The sequence below is a fragment of the Bemisia tabaci genome, chromosome 1, assembly GCF_918797505.1.
Source record: "Bemisia tabaci chromosome 1, PGI_BMITA_v3".
In the NCBI taxonomy this organism is placed as follows: domain Eukaryota; kingdom Metazoa; phylum Arthropoda; class Insecta; order Hemiptera; family Aleyrodidae; genus Bemisia; species Bemisia tabaci.
The window spans coordinates 24220013-24240744 of NC_092793.1; the positions used below are offsets into that span (position 1 = coordinate 24220013).

General features: G+C 39.0%; 1 protein-coding gene across 8 annotated transcripts in view; it reads left to right on the plus strand.

The window, feature by feature from the left end:
- LOC140224263 (uncharacterized) overlaps positions 1–20732 on the plus strand; it is a 22894-nt gene continuing 2162 nt past the window's right edge. The window contains exons 1-9 of one of the 8 annotated variants that reach the window (XM_072298398.1): positions 6–186; positions 4528–4575; positions 7591–7659; positions 8491–8553; positions 8929–8970; positions 10583–10696; positions 14682–14714; positions 15753–15863; positions 19107–19310. In XM_072298398.1, coding sequence (XP_072154499.1) covers positions 133–186; positions 4528–4575; positions 7591–7659; positions 8491–8553; positions 8929–8970; positions 10583–10696; positions 14682–14714; positions 15753–15863; positions 19107–19310 — 738 coding nt within the window. In that variant the 5' untranslated portion in view covers positions 6–132. Of the gene's footprint in view, positions 187–4527; positions 4576–7590; positions 7660–8490; positions 8554–8928; positions 8971–10582; positions 10697–14681; positions 14715–15752; positions 15864–19106; positions 19311–20732 lie in introns of all 8 variants that reach the window. The other 7 variants (XM_072298415.1, XM_072298403.1, XM_072298405.1 and 4 more) reach the window with 7 other exon arrangements.

Here is a 20732-nt window from a genome sequence, read left to right on the forward strand (position 1 = left end):
AATTGCTTGATGTTCGACTCTTGACAGCTGCATAAACATCCGAAACGCTCCCAAACAAACCGAGCTGCGCCAAGAGGCAGGTTCAGGAGCGACTCATTCCACCAGGGGACATAACCTGGGGGACGCAACAACATGACTTCAATTTCGGTGATTGGACTAGTCTCATTCGCGCTCTTCGCTTTTCAGGTAGGAACAATATACAGACGTCGATTCTCGGGTCAGTCTAATTTTAGCTTCGTTTTTTTCACATTCTCATCGTATATTCGCATTTTCGTCTAGACTGTTGATCGGGTCAACCGGGAAGGCTTTCCCCTCAAACTATCTAAGGACCAAACATATGTGGAAGTAATCGCTCGGGATATTCTTTCGTGGTTAAAAGGTGAATTGATGCATCCAGGTGGTCCAACGTGCTGGTTATAATTATGGGCAAGGAATCGAGGATTTGTTTTCTGATTAAAAAAAAAAAAATTACAAATTACAACCACAATCTCATCACACGTATGCTTGATTATTCAGTAGATGGAAACATAGTGTCATTGACCCTCAAAAAAAAGAAAAAAAAAGAATAGGGACGGCAACAGCGCATAATATTATTCAATAGAACTTGTATACATTTCTCTTACCTAATAGCCTCATCTAACCCTTGAGGCTCACAAGCCAGGTGGCAATGTATCCGTAATGTTTCGTTTATACATACATGTAAGTTGCTTTCATAGCGCTCTGCGACGCCTAATCGCCACAAAACTCGGTCCTTCCACATATACATTTTGATAAATTTAACCCCATTAAACCACCAAAAACTGTTGAACTAACTGTAATAAAAAAGAATATTGAAATGGAAAAAATATAATATAGTAAAATTAACGGAATTAGTTTTATTAAAGTAGATAAAATATAAAACCTCATTCACTCAAGTTTTCCACAAATTAAAATAAACCAAAAATGAAATGGGAACAAACATTTCGTTTTTTCAAAGCTGTTATTAAGAATTATGGTAGTTTAGGTACGTAACCAGTGAGTCTATTAACTATTTGGCAACTCATTTTCTGCATCCTTCTTATTCTTCTCTTTGTGTATAGGATAATATCGCTGATTTATCAGGATTTTTATCGCTGTATCGCCCAGGATAGTATCTTGTGATACATTGTTGTGCATCATTATCACTGTGTATTATCTTGTGTGTTATTGTATCAATTAGCCCCTGAGTTTAAAACCATTGTTGCATTATCGAAAGGAATTGGGTTCAGAAGATCGAAACAGTTTTAAAATACACATTTTAATCGCGACGAAATCTATCCTATATATTAAAATGCAAAGTTCCGAATCTTGGGGCATTAACTTTGAGAGAACCACCGGACCGATTTGCGTGATCTTTTTTTAAATGAAAGCCCCTGAGCTGTAGATTTGCAGGCTGTGATCGTTTTTTCGATTTTCTCAAATTTTCTCCCATAATTTTCTCAAATTTTCTTCGATGCATTAAAACGGAGGTCCGAATCTTTGGACGTTAACTTTGAGAGAACCACCGGACCGATTTGCATGATTTTTGTTTTAAATGAAAGCCTGTGATCTGTAGATTTGCAGGCTGTGATCGTTTTTTCGATTTTCTCAAATTGTCTTACTTTTATCGACGAGTGAAGTTTAGCTGGGCTCAAATTTTCTCCCATTTATTCAGACTAAAGTCCGCATTTTGGGACATTAACTTTGAGAGAACCACCGGACCGATTTGCATGGGGTTTTTTTTAAATGAAAGCTTCTGATCTGTAGATTTGCAGGCTGTAATTGTTTTTTCGATTTTCTCAAATTTTCTTACTTTTATCGACGAGTAAAGTTCAGCTGTTTCGAGCGGTCATCTGGCCGCTACCTGCTTGCCCGTCCCTAGATACCCCCCCTAGGGTCTCAGCCACCCCTCCCACCACGTTCTTTCGGCTATCTCCGTTTTCTTTCGTATAGCTTTCCTCCCACCAACCTCAAAGAAGGTTTGGGTCGCATTGTCGTTCGTCACTCACCACCCACATTCCGTCGCAATCTCTCGGCTACTCCGCTTCACCACTTCTTGATAGGCATCCTGGCGGTTTGACTGACCCTGACTTATTAACTGCAGCGGTGCGCACACGTATTGCTAACAACATGTATTGTTATGGACATTTCATTCTTATTTGTTCTTTTCTCTTTCCAACTTTGTTTCAAATTTGCTTGATACTTCGTTTCTTCCTCTCTCTTTATTTTGTTGGTCGGTCGACTACGTTGATCGGCTTTTTGCTATTGAAAGCACATTAAGACTTCATGGATTTTCAATATCATCATTTGATCTTCCGGAATTGCTTCCAATTAACCTGAATCTTCAAGGGTCGGAGCCTGACTCTCCTCCCCCTAAAACTATGATTCCATGATTTCTGCCGCTAACCCAGAGCAACATCAAATTATTTCTGAAATAATTAGTCTCATCCAAAATCCATCTTACACGTGTAATGCGATTTTCATTGATGGTCCAGGAGGATCGGGAAAAACTTTCGTTTAAGAATGTCTTACTGCGTATTGTACAAAGGAAAACTTAGACGTCATCTCCGTTGCTTGGACAGGTATCGCCGCATCGTTGCTACCTAACGGTCGGCCGGTTCATAGCAAATTCAAAATTCCTTCGGTTCTGAATGAGAATTCTGTGTCGAGTCTGACGGTTAGCTCAAGAGAGGCTGAGACTATTCGGAAAACAACGATCATTTTTTGGGGTGAAGCTCCCATGGTTATCACGCATGCTCTGGCATGCATCGACCGACTTCTTAGAGAATGGGTAATGATATCCCTTTTCGAGGAAAAATTGTCGTCTAGGGTGGTGATTTTAGACAGGTTTTACCCGTTGTTCCGCATGCTTCTCGCCAAACATTGGTGCAAAATGCAATCAAATTCTCACCACTTTGACCTCTTTTCAAAATCAGAAAACTTACTCAAAATATGAGAACTTTGCAAGACGAAGCGGAGTTTGCAAAATTTTAACTCGAAATAGGTGATGGTGTTTACCTTTCTGCTAAAAAAGGCCATGCCGGAATTCATTGATTTACCGACAAGCAGTATTACTGAAACTGATATTATTACTGAAATTTATGGAAAAGATAGCTTCCTCATGTTCGAACGTAGATTTCACAAACTGCGCAATTCTGGCCCCTAAAAATAAGCATTGCAATGAAATTAACGACAAGGTTGTTGAAGTTCTTTCAGGTGTCTCTAAAACGTACTTCAGTGTTAACAGGCTCATTGTAGAGGAAGAGGGAGAGGCTCTCAATTTTCCCCTCGAATTCTTGGACAGTCTTAATCTTAGTGGCTTACCACCGCATAAACTCACACTTTTGGAGGGGGTTTTTGTCATGCTTTTAAGAAACCTCAACGTTTCTAAAGGTTTATCGAATGGTACCCGATTGATCGTCTGGAAACGTTATGAAAATTGTCTTGATTTGCAGGTCATTTCCGGCGAGAAGGCCGGTGAAAGAATTTCACTGCCAAGAATTGATTTGTCACCTGCAGACTCCTCTCTCCCTTTCTCTTTTAAGAGGCGACAATTTCCAATTCGCATTGCGTTCTGCATGACCATCATCAAAGCTAAGGGTCAAACACTGAAGCGAGTCGGCATTTATTTACCCCAAACAGTTTTTGGCCATGGTCAACTATATGTTGCACTCTCACGAGCTACATCGTACAAAAATTTTGAAGTCCAAATTCTTCCCAAAGGCAACCGTACAAAAAACATCGTGCACAAAGAGGTGCTTCGATCTTTTATAAATCCCAAAAGCCTCATAGTCATTAGAAAATTATCAAAAAATAAAAATAAAAAAAAATTAAAAAATAACACAAAAAAAAAGAAAAACTAATAATGCGAGCTTTTTATAACATTTTTCGGTAGAATGGCAGTCTCCACCCTGTAACGCAGAGAGGCAGTTAAATTCCTTGATCTTCTGCCGCAGAATCATCATCATTATTAAATAGATTCAACTAATCGCTCCGATTCCAAATAAGCTACTGCACCACCATTGCTAGCTGTGGAGGGCGCCCGTAGGGCGCCCGGAGCAGCTAGTCTATTATAAAATGCTAATTTCCTCCTCTATCCATCGTTTTCTATCACGCCATTTATCCCTCAGTGACATCAACCATCGCAACCGTTTCTTTCAGAATTCATTAAGATATTTTCAGCTATTTTCGGCTACTAACGACTGATGACGGCATCAGGACACTCTTGATGAGGCCGTGGAAACACTCGTCGATGACGTCAACAGGTGGTTGCCTCTCACGGTTGGGAGAGAGCGGGGGGAGGGGGATGGTAGAAAACGGGTAGAGTAGGAACTGATCATTTCCTGTGAACTTTTCAGCGTGCAAATTCGATGAAAATTTATAATGTTACTTACAGTGCCATTGATTTACAGGTGCATTTAAATTCATCTTACGTTGTTATAGAGCTAGATAATTTACTCATAGAGCCAAATGGATATGTCGGTAAAAAAAAACATTTATGAGATCACTGATTTAAATTTGTTCGTCTAGTGTCCCGAGCAGCTGGTAGAATGTCAAGATCCTCCAGCCGACGGAGCTGTAAGTAGATTACGTAATTTTTATTTTTTACCGCGGTAAATAGAGCTTTTACTTTCCTAACATCTTGTTCACACGAATGCAATTTGCAGAACTTCAGGCGAACACTTGCGAACTTTAGGCTGATTAATAATAAGTTCCGAGAACCGCGCTTGTGTGGACAGGGCCTACGAGTTCAATTCGAACGAGGAAGTAAAAAAACATTTACTGTGAGCTTTCTCTTGACCAAACTTGTAAAGTTTGTATTGTTTCAGTTCAGTATGAACCTTCAAACTTGTTTATATTTTGTATAATATTTAAAACTTTCCTCGAGATTAGGGACCTTGGTCCGTAAAAATTCAAAGCTGATTTATTGATACCAGAGTATAGATGAGTGCTCCATAGTATTTTACTTTGGACAGAAATTACACCGAAACCGGAGCCAAAGTGACTTTAAGTTTCCAGTTCAGAATATATGAAATCGGTAAAAAGCTCAAATGGGAGAAAAATCTCAAATAATGATTTTCTGATCCAACTTGACAAAGTATGATTTCTCAAAAATTGAAACCTGTGCACTCCTCTTGTTAACGGTTACATCAAACTTATCCTTTAAAATTCTGGTCCAATATATTTCCAAACTTATGGTCTGCATCCTTGATGTTTGCTTTATTTTGTACCTCATCTAAACTAGCATGTTCTCAAGCATCAATTCACGGAAAAAAAAAGAACTGTCATTTTAACAGTCACATTGAATGTTAAATTTGTTTGACGTTTCTCTGTTCTTTTACTTGTCGTGACTGCTAATTGAACATTTTAAGTATGTTGAAACAAAAGTATGCAAATCTGTTAGCTCAACATCTTCTTGATGCTTTTGAAATAACATTCTGTATGTTATTCCATCATCGCAGGACTGTTGAGTTAACGTCAGGTGCGGTTCATTAAATCAACAGTTCCTGAAGCTCTTGGAATGACTGTCATTGGCTTTTCATTTTACAGTCCACACGTTATTTTGACATTCGTTTGGATATTAAGTTTACATTCGGGCAGGTGTTGGTCTAATGTTTTGAAGGCCGTTAAATTCGCAGAAATAATCTGCTAAAGCAACAGCGAGGGTGTAGAAATAGCAGCGGACAATTTAACAGCGGGTTGACTGTAAAATGCTGACCGTTGCACGGAGCATCCCATCCCGGCCAGTCCCGCGCGATCGGCGCAGAGCGCATGCGCAGTTATATACAGTCGTCGATCGCCCCACCCCCGCTACGAGCGGTGACGCAGAAAACCTCTCCTTACCCTCCAGCCTCCACTGTCCACCCTCCTTCTCGAGGGTTGCGCTTGCGCGCCAACCTGACAATGGGCCCGGTCAGGGAAATTCTCAGAACTGTAACCGCCTGGGCCCGGTGTTCGGCTGTTTCTTCCTTCGGCGTTGTTCGCGCATTCCAGTCTGTTCGCTGATGCGGCCATGTCACTGTTTTAAGGGATTTCGTTTGCTTATCAGTTAGTGGTTTTGACTCAGAGAAGTCTTGCGCTTGCGTTTCGAAATCGTGCTCAAATTGTGTTTGCGAGTGAATTTTGGCAAAGAAAGTGATTAGTTTTGATACTCAGTGCGCGATCTGCAAAATTAGTAGCTCCATAGGAAAGTAACTCTTACGATATAAGCAAATTTGGGCACACTGGAATCAGTTGCGGGTAGACGCCATTTTTTGAGGCATCATCATGAATTCGTTCAACTCGGAATTTCTTCTGCCGTATATTTGTGTTTTTTGGTTCCAACTTCACCATTGACATTACACGCACTCTCGACTCAATTAGGTTTGCGTTCAGTGCATACAATTATTATTTTTAGCGTGCCTTACATATTTATATGCAGGCACGGTTTTGATTTCGTTTCCCGTAGATTATACTATCAGCCCTATCTTCTATACTTTCCGATGGTTTTTTTTGCAGAATCCTAATTCCATTGTGTGATTTTTTCCTTTTTTAAGTTTAAAGAAATCTAGGCTGTTTTGAAATGAAATGAAGTGATAATTTAGCAAATCCTAATCTTGGTAGAATTTTTTGAAACCTTTTATAATACATTCTTTGTGTTTTTAACTCATAAGCACAATCGGCTGTTTGGTCCTTGCGTTGTTTTTTATTAATGACGCCAACGTGACATTGTCTTAATGACGTAAAGTGTTTCAATGTGTAATACAGTGTAGGTATGTGCGATATCTGACCAGGCCGCGAGTGATAAGTTGGGTTTTTGGAAAAAGAAAATAACCGGTGGAGAGGGAGGGTTTAAAATGTGCCTCACTTAATTTGTTGTCGACCCCTAAGCCATGATTAATTCTGCTCCACCGAGAACTGCAAAGATGTATACTTTGTGTTGTGTTTTTGTGCATTTAAGCTGTTTAATTTTTGTGAAATTAACTCATTGTGAAACTGATTTAGTCTGTAAATGTTACTTTAACCGGAATATTATCTATGGTTTTTGCATCATTTACTTGAAACCAGTTAAGCAATTATCAGCTATTTACATAAGCATGTAAGTATGACCATGATTTTTTACAGCTGCGTGGGATTGTGTCTGCTACTTTAACAGCAGTGTGAATGAAAATTCAAGAGCGAATTTGCTTTTACACGAGCAGCAGCGCTGCTACATCGACAGCAGCGTGGATTTAAATTCAAGAGCGAACCGGCCGTCATGAAAACAGCGACGCTGCTATTTCCACAGCAGCGGCCGCTGTTAAATCGAAAGCAGCGTGAGCGTCAATCTGATGGGGAACCGACGCTTACGCCAGCAGCTCCGCTGCTAGTGTAACAGACTAGTTGATATAGATTGAGCAGATTTTGTTGTCATTGTTACATTCATTTACTGTCAATGTGACAGCAAAGCGCCTGTTATAATAACAGATAAAGGTAATGTTATTTTAAAAGCCGGGATGCTGTGCCGTTTTTTAACAGCCAAGGACTGTTCCTTTAGCAGTCGCGACGATTAAAATGACAGTACTTTTTTTTCCGTGTTCTTATCCATTCAATGAGTTTTCCTTTCTATTTTAGAAACTGGGAAAAGTAACGACAAACTTTCTTAATGGAGATTACGATGAAGAATTGAATAAATTGAAAGGGGTAATCGACTTGCTAGTTTTTTCCTTGTTTTCTCTCTCTTTCTCTCTCTCTCATCTCTCTTGTTTTTTCTTATGAACCTTCAATTAAGGATGTCCAGTCTACAAAATTATTACAATTATTAAAGGAACACATGTATTAATTATCAAAGCATTATCATCACTGGAAAAAAAGTATCACAATCCCGCAACTTTACTTCTGGCTAATTTTGGCGTCAGATATAAGAGTAGTTGCACTATAGCTAGAGGTATGGTTGATTCGAGTATACTTTCGGCAGACTCAACCGTACCTCTGACTGGTTCAACTAATTTCATATCTAGCGCCAAAATCAGCAAGGAGTATATATGGGATTGTGATTTTTTCCCGTAAGAGAAACTAGAAATGTCTGGTAGAAACACTGTTCAAACTTCTTTATGACTACCCTCCTAGAGACCACTTTAGAAAAGACGATAAAAGATGAAGATCAAAATGATGTGACGCATTAGATGATTGATTCCCCGCATGTTGTAGTTACATACGGTAAAAACTAAATTAAGGGAACGATTGTGGTATGATTGGCCGGTTTGGATCATGAAAAGTTCGGATAAGCCGAATACAATTGACCAGTAAAAAACTAAGCATTATAAACTGATTCTCAGTTTTTTTTGGTTACAGAATGAAACCGACGGAATCATGGTATTTTCAAAATGTCAATCATTTTAATGCGAATGTTATCATTTCTCTGATAATTAATCACGTGCCTGCAAACAAAAGTAGATATAGTGGCACAAAGCGATACCTTGCGCTATTGAATTTGTATCACTATTTTATGTGCTCCATACCGTTAATTTCCAGATTCAGAAGATTGGTAGAGCATTGGGCTTTGGTGGGGGTCAACCAAATAAAGACAATCCTGATGTGAGTAAATATGAAATTTACAAAGCAGAAGCTTTTTAATTATGATCCATCATTTTTCCGCAGCAGCCACTACTTTATATCCGTGAGGTTATGATCACAGATTGACCTCATTTACGCCTTTGCCTAGTCTTTCAATCGGTAACATAGATCAGACAAATTATCAAAAACTGTTCCGGAAGAAAAGTTAGTATAATGTCAGGTAGCACGTGGGGAACTCGTTTAAAAATGCTTTGAAGAATTCAATAGCCTGCATCAGATACTGCAACACATACAGAAAGAGATACCTACAGAAAAAAAGGGCAAATTGACTGAAACGGCCCCTACCAACACTGAATCATACCAGATAAACTGATCGATCTGTACCTTCTTTTTCAGTCACGCTATTACTATCCACCCGAGAACAATCCATATTTTAAAGTAAGACTTAAACATATTCTGTGTGCGTTTCTTTACATTCACGTACTTTACTTAACCTTCCTTCATAGTTTTTCTTTTATTCACAATTCACAACTTTCTGACTTGTAGTATTATTGAGTCAATCGGTATCTTGCGCGTTCACATACATTACGAAAACTCGAGGTTTTCTGTTTCTTCGTACTCTGATGCATGATCGGTTTGGTTGACCTCGGTAACTGCACTATCTCCCATTTGCATGAAGTGTAGCATGCACCATTGTTTATAGGATCACTCTGCACCTGGCACTTAAGAGTGGCCTTGAAGAATGACTTCACATTCAAGATATACTCACCCACCATGAACACATGTGGATATAATGAAGGGGAAATAATAGTTCCAACGTCACCGAGTGGATTTAAAAAGCCCTCAAGACCCAGGACGGACGCAATATTTGCACAAACAGAAGAGTTGGCATGGGAACCTGACCAAAATTTTGAGAATTACCTCGAAGACCTGTTAAACAAACTGGAATTTGACTGCATTTTGCAATTTGGAACCATAATTTCTGGCCCGGTTTAAAAACAACGTATGAGCCATTAGTTTCCCTATGAACATAAGTGTTTTTTTCAGATGAGGCAGAATTTATAGTTCCAAATTGCAAAATGCAGTCCAATTATTACTGCCAATAACTTAAGTGGGTCATTCTGATTTTTATTAGGCATCAATAAATGTGATTATGAGCTCTATTTTCCACCAGTAAGTATTAGCTTCCTGAGGATTTAGATTTTTTCGAGGAGACTAGTTTTTTTTTTGTTTTGCGGAGAGGGGGGGGGGTATTCGAATATTCTGGGCAAATGGTTTCGTTCAGAGGAATGCGGACTTTATAATTAATTCAGGGGGAAAATATTTGGGGACGTGTTTAAATGAATATAGTATTTTTAATTTTTCTTAACAGAAAAATTTAATTGCATTAATTTAATTTTTCTTTGTAAAGAAAATTAGAACAGATATATTTACAATTGTACGAACTACAAATTGAACAAGGCTTTCGAGTTCATACCTGTGCGTTTTGTCGGTAAATCTTGAATTATCAGCCTGCACTGCGGTTGAAAAACATGGAATTTTCGTTAAAGTTCGGGTTCGCACAAGAACGTGTCATGGCCTTTTTCATTTCCCGAGAGAATAGATATTTTAGCATTTTCATTTTTTAGAATCCTAGGCGGCGGACCAGAGGTTTAAACTCCACCAAATTCACAGGTAGAACAAGAACACTTATGACATTCCTCGAAAGGCATGCAAACTTTTACTTGTGTCAATCTTACTACACCAAAGTATTTCATACGCACCACATAAAACGTGTTTCTGTCGTTTCATCGACGCAATTTTTTTCCTTCAAGTGAAATGTCATCTTGACCGTAATTTTGCACCCAATCACATTGTTAAAATTTGATCTCTTTTAAACACTGCGATGTAACTATTTTGCATTTTTGTTTTACGGGGCACAAAAATTGTGTTCTGAAAGGATCGTTTTCGTGTTTTGCATGTCTATTTAACCTTATTTATTTATTTTTACTGACTTTTAAATAAATATAATCCGTTAGTTTTCGTTTTTGCTGAGCATGTTTTGATTTAGGCAGCAGACGCTCCATCACCAGATGCAGATCCAGATGCGGATCCTGGGTCAGACTCAGCAGGACCAAAAGACCCTGCTAAGGCGGGCCCTGGGGATCCTTCCCCGGAAGATGATGTGAGTGAAGTTATCTTAGGGAGACCCCCAAAAATTCTCCTACGCTTTGTCTTCGAAGCTACCAGCTATCTACGAGCTTTGCGGAGTTTATAATTTTGCCGAATAACTTAACGAGCTAGCTTTTCCTGATGCGTTCCGTCCAACCAAGGCAACCCCGTCATTCACACCAAAAAGCGTTCATCTCCTGCTGTTTGGATAAAATCGTTAACCGGTAACGACTAAAACCATTACACTGAAAAAAAAAAAAAAATCTCGGTGTATTTACAAAGAAAAGGGTAAAATTGCCAAGAATTCAGGGTTCTATTTGATCACAGTTTTTTCTTGGTAAAATTACCATTTATGGAATTGGTAATTTTACCGAGAAATCTCGGTAAAATTATTGAACTTTCTCGGTAATTTTACTTGACCTTAGTAAAGACGCCAATATTTTTTATTGACTGTGGTAGAATTACCGAGATAAAGTGGCAAAGTTACCGGGAATTGATTACCAATAAAAGTGGTATTCTTACCTGAGAAAAACAGTAAAAATACCGGTTTTTAGGTAAGCTTACTAGTCTGTCTTGGTAAAATTACCAATAATTGGTAAAAAAAAAGGGAGATGGTAAAGGTACCAACGGACCTTGGTAAAAACGCCGAGAATTTTTTTTCAGTGTGATATTATGTTCCGTCCAACCAAGGCAACCCCTTCATTTACATCAAAAAGCGTTCATCTCCTGCTGCTTGGATAAAATCGTTAACCGGTAACGACTAAAACCATTATGATCAGCTATCTACCACTTCGTTTGATCATCATTTTCAATTACGATTTACATCGAGGCATCAACCAAGCCAAAATATCCTAATCTTGGCTTTTGTTTGTACAGTATTGTCCAGACGAGTCTGCTCTCTGCTATCCTCTATTATTTTTGGTGCAGGTATATGTTGGCACAAATCTGGCCTTTGAAGGCACGAAGTGTCTTTCGGACATTGGGCTACGCAGTTGCCGCCCGTAATTTCAGGAAGGGCGGCTTCCGTATCTTTGTGTGGCGAGAGTAAAAATTACGGAAAATCTCTTCCTTTTTCATGTGTTGTTAGGATAATACTGAAGAGCCTGCAAAAAATGGAAGATGAGCTTTTCTTGTTTTTCTGTTATTCAAAAGAAGTGTTCCAGTGGGCTAATTGTTGAAATTGATAGACAAAGCTATAGACAAAGAAGACAAAAAGGATCCTATTGGTGGAAGCGGGTGGTTGAAATGGACAAAGGGGGTAGGTAATGGCTTAACGAAAGGCAACTCTCGAGGGATCCTACAGTATAGTTCATCATTTTCTCCGTTCGTCTTTGAGAACCATCCGTCTCAACCAATTGGATCGCTCCATACTCTATAAGTTTTCTTTGTCTATCAGCGGCGTGGCGTGAATAATCGATTATCGATATCTCGCCATTTGAAGCTATGGTAAAGAATCGATTTTTAAGGTGTTCGCTGCGAACACCCTGATAATCGATCTTTTTTCATGGGTTTAAATGGCACAACAATCGATATATCGCAATTCACGCCACGCTACTGTTGTCTATAGCTTCATCTATCAATTTCAATAATCAGCCTGCAGGGCAGTTTTTTGCGTCAAGAATCATTCATTTTTTGCATTGATTCAAATTCTAACCTCCAAATTGGCACGCCTACGACACTTTTAGTGTTGCCCGGTTTAAAAAATTGTCGTGTCCCTCAGTTTTCCAACTCCCTCCAACGCTCGTAATCTTAGCTATATCTCTAACTATGAATTATTACAGTTTTAGAACCAACAAAAGTTACAAATGGACGCTCTTCTATCAAATAGAACTATGTGCACGTGGGAAAGATGAGGTAGGCTCGTCGGTCGAGGGTCGTAAGAATGTATGGGAATCATGAAGCACCAGTGACGTCGGCGTCAACGACTGAGACGAAGGGCGACGATCCGAAGCATCAACTCATGAGCCCTGTCCACAAGGCTCTAGACATATGCCCATGGCTCATGTGCACACAGTTCCGTTTGACAGAATGTAAAACCCCGCTTTTCCATTTCAGCAAACGGAACTGTGAGCCAACTAAATGCCGAACTCATGAACCGTGGATATGCGTCTGGAGCGTTGTGGACAGGGCTCATGAGTTAAGGACGAAGCGCGTTGACGGCAACATTACTGGCGCTTTATATTTCCCATTCATTCTTATGGCCCGAGCACTAACGAGCACACCCCATCTTCCCATTTATTCTTATGGCCCGAGCACTGACGAGCACACCCCATCGTACCCATTTGTTCTTAAGGCCGGAGCACTAACGAGCACACCCCATCGTACCCATTTATTCTTAAGGCCCAAGTACTGACGAGCACACCCCATCTTTTCCTTATGTTCTTATGGCCCGAGCACTGACGAGCACACCCCATCTTTTCCATTTGTTCTTAAGGCCGGAGCACTAACGAGCACACCCCATCGTACCCATTTATTTTTATGGCCCGAGCACTAACGAGCACACGCCATCTTTCCCATTTGTTCTTACGGCCCGAGCACTGACGAGCAGACCCCATCTTTCCCACCTACACGTAGTTCTGCGTTTGATAGAAATTCGTCCAAATGTGATCTAGATGGACATTCAGGTTCCCTCTAAGGAAAGCTTTTAAAATTGCTGAATTTGAAAAAAATTGAATGTGTGATAGTTCGCAATGATTAATCGTGCTCATTGTCAACAACGGTGAGATTCCTCTGCATGATGTTTAATGCTTACAATGCCTTGGAAGATTCAAGCAAATGGTTAATGGCTTTGAGTTCCCTGCGCAATATTGCATGTTTTTCTTAAATTGTAGTTTATTGATGCCTTAACAATTTTAATGGCTTCCGCTACGCTTCAAATTGAGCTTCCAGCAATCAGTTTTGACTACCATACTTGAGTTTTCTTCCAAAAATGCACCTTAGTATAAATGCTTAGTTTTTATATTGTCAGTTTGCTTTTGGCTAATTTGTAAGTGTTTGTTTTCTTTAACAAAATTTACGGAAATGATAGTGTTGAATACTCGTCACATTAGGTGTTCATGCAGCCCCAAAGAAATAAATATTCGAATATTTCTGATTTTTGCCGTTCCAACTTTTCTGGTATATTCAGGGTAAGTACTGAAAACCGGTAATCCAGGATTGCGCGAAAGGTCTGAGAAAATATATGAAGAGTACGCGAAAAAGACACAAGGACTGCATACGAATAGATACCTTAAAATCTTCCACGGGAATGCGTGAATTTAAAATGAAGTTAATATTAGGTAGAATTTTGGCAAACCAGGAAACAGTTGGAAAAAACGTATTTATTCGCTAGTTGAGGCTAGTTTGTTGAAATGTCATCGATGTTTTACCTTCTAATGATAAATGAAGTGTAAATAATGGACGTGGTTATAAAGTACTTTCCTGCCTTTTCTCGGAAAAAAAAATTGATCGGGAGAAACGAGGTAACGTTGGAATGCTCATACGGCGTCGAAACACAACATGGGCCTTAAAAGCCCCGGCCGCGATTATTTTAATGCGAATAATCGCGCCAAGCGGTGGACGGCGTCAAACGCTTATTAGTGCCTGCAAGACTGGAGAAATACTTCACGTATTGCGTCAAACTGTGCTATCGGCGTAAAGCCCATATTGGCGCCTACAAGACTGCATGAATACTTCTCGCATTGCGCCAAACGCAGTGCAGTGAATGAACAAACAGTCTTCCGCGATGTAGTTATCTACCGCAAACTACCAAGGTTGCCAGATTAACGCTTCGTCGTTGAATATTGAATATTTGCGCAAACATGTGAGTTTTCAGTACCAGAAAAATTCGCGCAATCCTATGCATCTCAAAACAAGTAAAAAAGGGGGCATTCACGCAATCCTATCAGAGCCCTGAAAACCTCGTGTTTTCTAGATGCTTCCTATACCTATTTCAAGCTTACTGGTAAATATAGTAAATATAGTATGGTATGTAGTAATATTTTGTTTAATCTTTTCAGGATGCTGCTGGAGGACCTGATGCTGGCAAAGGTGTAAGTTGAAAACTTGAATGTCTCTCAACTAGTATCTTAAAATTTTATATAGGCTGAAATCTTGCATTTTAAATGCAGTGCTGTGTATAAGAAAGGAACACTAAATAAGTAATTTTTGGGAACATAACAGGGTGGATGATCAAAACGCGCAATTTTTTTTTTTGAAAACACACATTACTGTAGAGGAATAAAGTTTATTCTTATCATTTTGAAAACAAGAGATCTCATCAATGCAATATTTTGCAATACATTCTTCTAAGGGCGTCTGGAACAGCCAAAGTAAATACCGAAACAAGTTTATACTAAGGTGAAAATGTCTGGCAAAACGAAAAGTAGCTGGTAAAATATCGCTATTCCTCAGTGAAGAATTCTCCGAAAGCCGAACGAATTTTCGAAGGACTCAAGCCGCTTCATCGCACATACAATAGAAAACAAAATAAGATGTAGCTATTTCGTTCAATAACGGAGCGATTTCGTTTAATAACTTTGAAGGTTAAGGTTCAACAGCGGTTAGATCCCTGTCCACGGCAATGTCATCCACTTAGAGATCAAAGGCTCCTAGGTAAGTTGGATAATCAGGAAAAGAACTTTCAGGAACAACCCCCATGAAAATGTTTGAATACTCTCCAAAAATGTGACACTGTATCCATAAGTTGGTCACGTGAGTACGAGTTTCTCAATCTAAAGTCTCCAAAAAAATGAATATCATCCGAAAGGTTCCCTGGAAACGGAAGAATTCTCATTTGCCGTTTCTTTACCCATCACAGGGATCCTGCAAAGAGGTGATCTTATTTACCACGGTGTTCCCCTTGACTACCTCCAATGAATTAAGCGTTTTCCTAAAAAAAAAAAAAAAAAAAAAAAAAAAAAAAAAAAAAAAAAAAAAGTAATCGGAGCTTTATACAAAAGTAAAAGCCGCTGCCTCATCAAATCTCTGAGAGAAGGTGGATAAATAAGGCTCATGAAAGTATGCTTGAAAAATTCATAAGAAGTTGAATTCACTACATGGATGAATTTCAAGTGAAACACTCTTTGCAGAAGGGGGCGGAGGACTCCGATGGGGCAGATGACCCCAAGGGGGCAAGTGACCCCGATGCAGACGCCGATGATGCTGGTGGAGGTGCAGATAAGGGAGGAAAGCCCCCAGCCGTAAGTTTTTGCGTGCGAAACGGCTTTACTGCCATGCTCCAACGTGCTATATTCAAAAAGCCTCGAAGGTTTTTGATTCCACGATTTACGCATAGAAATTTATTTTCCTTGATTCTACCGCTCTCAAGTTATGCATAATTTCTCAAGGATTTTTGCGCCCTCCACGCTTCGAATTCCTCCATTGTGCATCAGGTGCTACCGGAGTGTTTTTCACCCCGGCAAAATGGTTTTGCTTTATTAACTTATCATGATTCAATTTGGTTAATTTGCTTCAAAATTATAGCTTTTCTTGTAAAATGATGCTGCTGCAACAGAGAATTACATAGTAAACGGTTTCAATTCATCGTCATATTCATATATGTATGCATATCCGTATGCAAATTCATTCTCTAATTCTTATTCATTCATGTTCACGCCCACGTGCTTGTTCATGTTCATGTTCATGTTCATGCTCTTGTTCATTTTCATTTTCATGTTCATTTTCATTTTAATGCCATTTTCATGTTCATGTCCATGCCTAAAGTGAGACGGAGAAAGATATCGCGTTTGTTTGAAGAGGTAGATCAACTCGAAGGTTGAACTCAAGGTTCAAAAACACCTGTTCAAAATCATCAAAAACGTTTGTAATCATTACAAATTTAGCCATTCCCTCAAAAAATAAAACGGAAGTCAATTTTCAGGGCGTAACAATGAAGACTATTTTTGCAGTTCTGCATTATTGTCACTCCAATGGATTGAGGATTCATGAAATTGATCACAAGTTTGAATCTAACTATAAAAACACCAATTTCTGAATAAAATGTATAAGATGCAAAAAATATCAATATGAAAATGGAATTCATTATGGTGTGACCAAGCTTTTGGCCTGAGTAATTTTTACGGAGTTTCCATTGAACGGACGCTACTTAGAGTTTATGGTTGAAGTTATACTTCACCATCATCTCGGTATCCGCTTAATTAAATTTTTATTATTTTTATTTCATTATTTTTCAGGTAAGTCAAATAATTTTTGCTTTGATAAATCATTCAGCTTGTTTATAATACTTAAACATGATCCTATCGAGTATAGAATAAAAATGTCATTATTTAAAAGTACAGAGTTCGTCTAGAAGAATGTATCTTTGTGTGCTTTTTTAGAGTCATTTGATAGCTTCAGCAAGAGAAATTCTGGTGTAAAAGTTTCAATGTCATTACCGCTATAACAATATAGTCTCATGAAATGCTTGCGTCATCGGATACGAAAAAGAATGCAGTGATCAACAGCTTTCAGTTAAACAATCTTTTATTAGTGCTTCTTCACTTTTGCCTTTATCGCATCTCAGTTTTTATTTTTATCTTTTTTATCAGTTTTTATAATTCATATTTTTTAATGTGTCACCGTCAAGCAGCTGCAAATTGATTATTTTGAACTGTCAGGTCTTTATTTATTTTAAAATTCAATGGAGTTACCAGGTAAAGGATAATTTGGGAATGAGAAGTACACCGTTATGTGACGCATTTTACAACACGGTCTGGAAAAATCAAATAATAGCTTTTGATGGGTAGATTGAGCTCCGTGATTTAGTATTTGAAGTTATTTTTGGATGTAACTGAACCTTTGAGAAATATTGACAGGAGCTCTGCTTAAAATGACACTACTTGCCTATTTTGGTCCAAATTTGAACAGTATAATCAGTCCAAGATATTTGTCCTTGTTCGTAGCTCTTATTTCAACAGGATTTTTTGTTACAAATTTGATCAACGAAGAATTTTACGATGATGGAAAGTGGAAGCTTTGTTTCTTCTAAATGAGGAAATTATAACTAATTTTAATATTTTTAATCTTCGGCGCACAATTAGCAGGGTGTTTTGTGCGCGAACAATCATTACGATTGCATCTCTTGTTGCTTAACGCCAATGAAAAATATTCCCTGAAGCTTGCAATATAGGATAGGTCTATGGAACAAAGAAAAAAGAGTTCCCTCGTAAAAATTGGCAGTAGAAGCTGTGTTCCAAAATACCATAGACCTAAAGCCGACTGTAAGATTTTCAATAGCTTCTATAGCCAGCTGCACAATTTCTTATAGCCTTATATAGCCGATGGCGATTGAGCAACAGCCAGGCGATAAAGTGTATGCTAAATGTTACTAATTACGGATGCTAGGACTGTTTTTGGATTACCGCTCTATTTTTGGGCCGTAGTATCTTGATTTATTTTGCGCCGAAAGCTCCGTACTTTTGAAGGATATTCCTAATATCTTGGAGCGCCTTCAATTTCGTATGATACTGTCCAATACCTATGGTGTGAAATAGTTGCTTCAAGCGCCGTGGCACGCTTCGGCGCGGCGAGCGGGCAGCCAGCGCGAAAAGCGCACCAGCGCCTACAAACCTAGCAGGGATACTTCACGCATTGCGCCATGCGTGAAGTATCCCTGTTAGGTTTGTAGGCACTGGTGCGCGCTTATCGCTGGCAGCACGCCGCTCCGCTCTGTGTTAGGCTCCAATAGAATCTTGCGGAGTCAGCGTTTTTCAACTCATGATTTTGAAATGTTTGCACACTCTGTATGGACTATTCTCATTTTAATTGATGAAAAAAAAATGTTTTAAAGGAAAATATAATGTGTGTTTTGTAAATATAAAGGTAGTTCCGTATCAAACTTAATAATTACCAAAGCACACGAACCTCTACACAATTTCTTATAGCCTTTTATAGCCAATGGCGATAAAGTGTAAAGCCCGGCGATAGGAACTACAGCCCGACTGTATACTTTTTTATAGCTTCGTACAGCCCGGATATATGATTTCCTCCGCTTTCTACAGCTAGCTATATGATTTTCTATTGCCTTCTTTAGCCGGCTATAAGGATTCCTATAGTATTTTGAAACGCAGCTCCTATCGCCAATTTTTACCAGGGTTTATCTAACAATAAGACATTGTTGAAAAACAACGCTGAGCTATTTCGGTGTTTCAGCAGGTACACGGAAAAATTATATCGCTGATTTAACAATTTTGTTGTTAAAAAAGTAACCGAAACGTTCAATGCAGATTTTACAAACACCTCCGCGGTTAAATTAGCTTCCCACTATTATAAAGTGTACATTTGAAACATGTCGGACAAATTGTTTAACAATTTAATTGTATTAAATCAGCAATCTATTGTTTTTCCGTGTACACGTTTTTGAAAAAGCCTTTCACGGATAGCTCTCATCTGGTTAAAAACACCCATTAGATTTAGTAAGTTGCACGTCTTTTATTTTTCGACAGGACGATGACACCTCAGGCAAAGACCAGGACTTAAAAGGCAGGGACCCAGAGGATGGTGGAGAGGAAGAAGGAGGCGGGAAGAGCGACGATGAGGAGGATCCAGATGGAAAAGGGGCAAAAGGAGACGAGGAAGGTGAGGGAAGCGGAGAGGAGGAAGGCTCACCAGAGGAGGAAGGAGAAGATGAGAAAGACCCAGACGTGCCGGTAAGTTCTTCCTTTCTCCTCGTTCTTTCTGCTATCGAAGGTAAAAAGGAAACAAGCGTGGCCGGACAGAGCCGGACCCGGCTTTGCAACATCGGATTTCCTAAATTTAAACCTATGTTGAATAATCGATTCTTGTCGGAGTACCTAGCCCCTCCAAGGATCGATACATTTCCATAGGATAAAAGGGAAAAACAATGTTGCCAATTTGCTGAATCCGCCAATAAAAGATCTTAGTGTACGAAAGATAATTTTTTCAAGTAGGGTTGAGAAACCAGAATTTGAGCTTTCTATGAAAAATACTCTCTACAGTCCTAAAAAGTCAGTTTCCTGCTATTCAGTTAGTACTTGCATCAATTCGTCGTCTTCCTAGCATAAGGGCGTAACTACACTTTGAGATGAACCGTGTTGTCCATATAATGCTTTCCCGGGCCCATCTCTAGGTGTAGTTCCGCCCTTATGTGAGCAAAGCGACGAATTGAAAAAGTAATGTTCCTTTACAATCCAAAAATTTCGAATCATGATTTAGCAAATTATAATTTTGGATAAACACTCCCGAAAATACCAGATTTTGAGCTGCAAACTTCAACCAAAAATGGACTGCTAGTCAAAGAGTAAATATAAGCATAATGATACACGTTTTCAAACCAACATTTCATGTGAAACACAATTTAAGCAAAGAAAATTACTGGAACCAACTCCTAATTAAGCTATAACCCTTTTAATCGACATTTTAATCGACGTGAAATTTTGATTATAAAAGGTAATGTAGCATCGCGTCCATGATATTGGACTCCATGCTCAGCTATATGATATTCGGTTGCTCATCACGTCCAAGATCTTGGACTCCATGCTCACTTTAATTAGGGATAATTTTTTCGAAAAATCGAAGTGAGCATAGCGTCCAAAATTGTGGGACGCAGGTATTCTCTGACAATATAGGAGCATGGGGTCCAAAAATGTATTAAGACAATTTTGGTGAATTAAAGACAAAAAAATGTGTTCTCGAAAAAAATTGTGCATTGCTTAGGTTGGGTTAGGTAAGGTTAGGTAAGGTTAGGTTAGGTTAGGTTAGGTTAGGTTAGGTTAGGTTAGGTTAGGTTAGGTTAGTTTAGTTCAGGTTAGATTGGATAAGCAAAGTATACGATTTTCTATCATGATGAACTTTAAAACTAAGGGAGGTCTACTTGCTTTTGGACTCCATGCTCAAGCAAAGAAGTGAGACGTTTAGCGATGAGCATGGAGTCCAAGATCTTGGACGAGATGAGCAGGTAAGTATATCAAGGATGAGCATGGAGTCCAATATCTTGGACGCGATGCTACATAATCTTATAAAACATGTATCCATGGATGCTTCAGTTTGCCTATTGTCTAGTCGTCCATGCTAAATGCGTCTGTGCTTTTAGATGCATTTTTCTAATGACA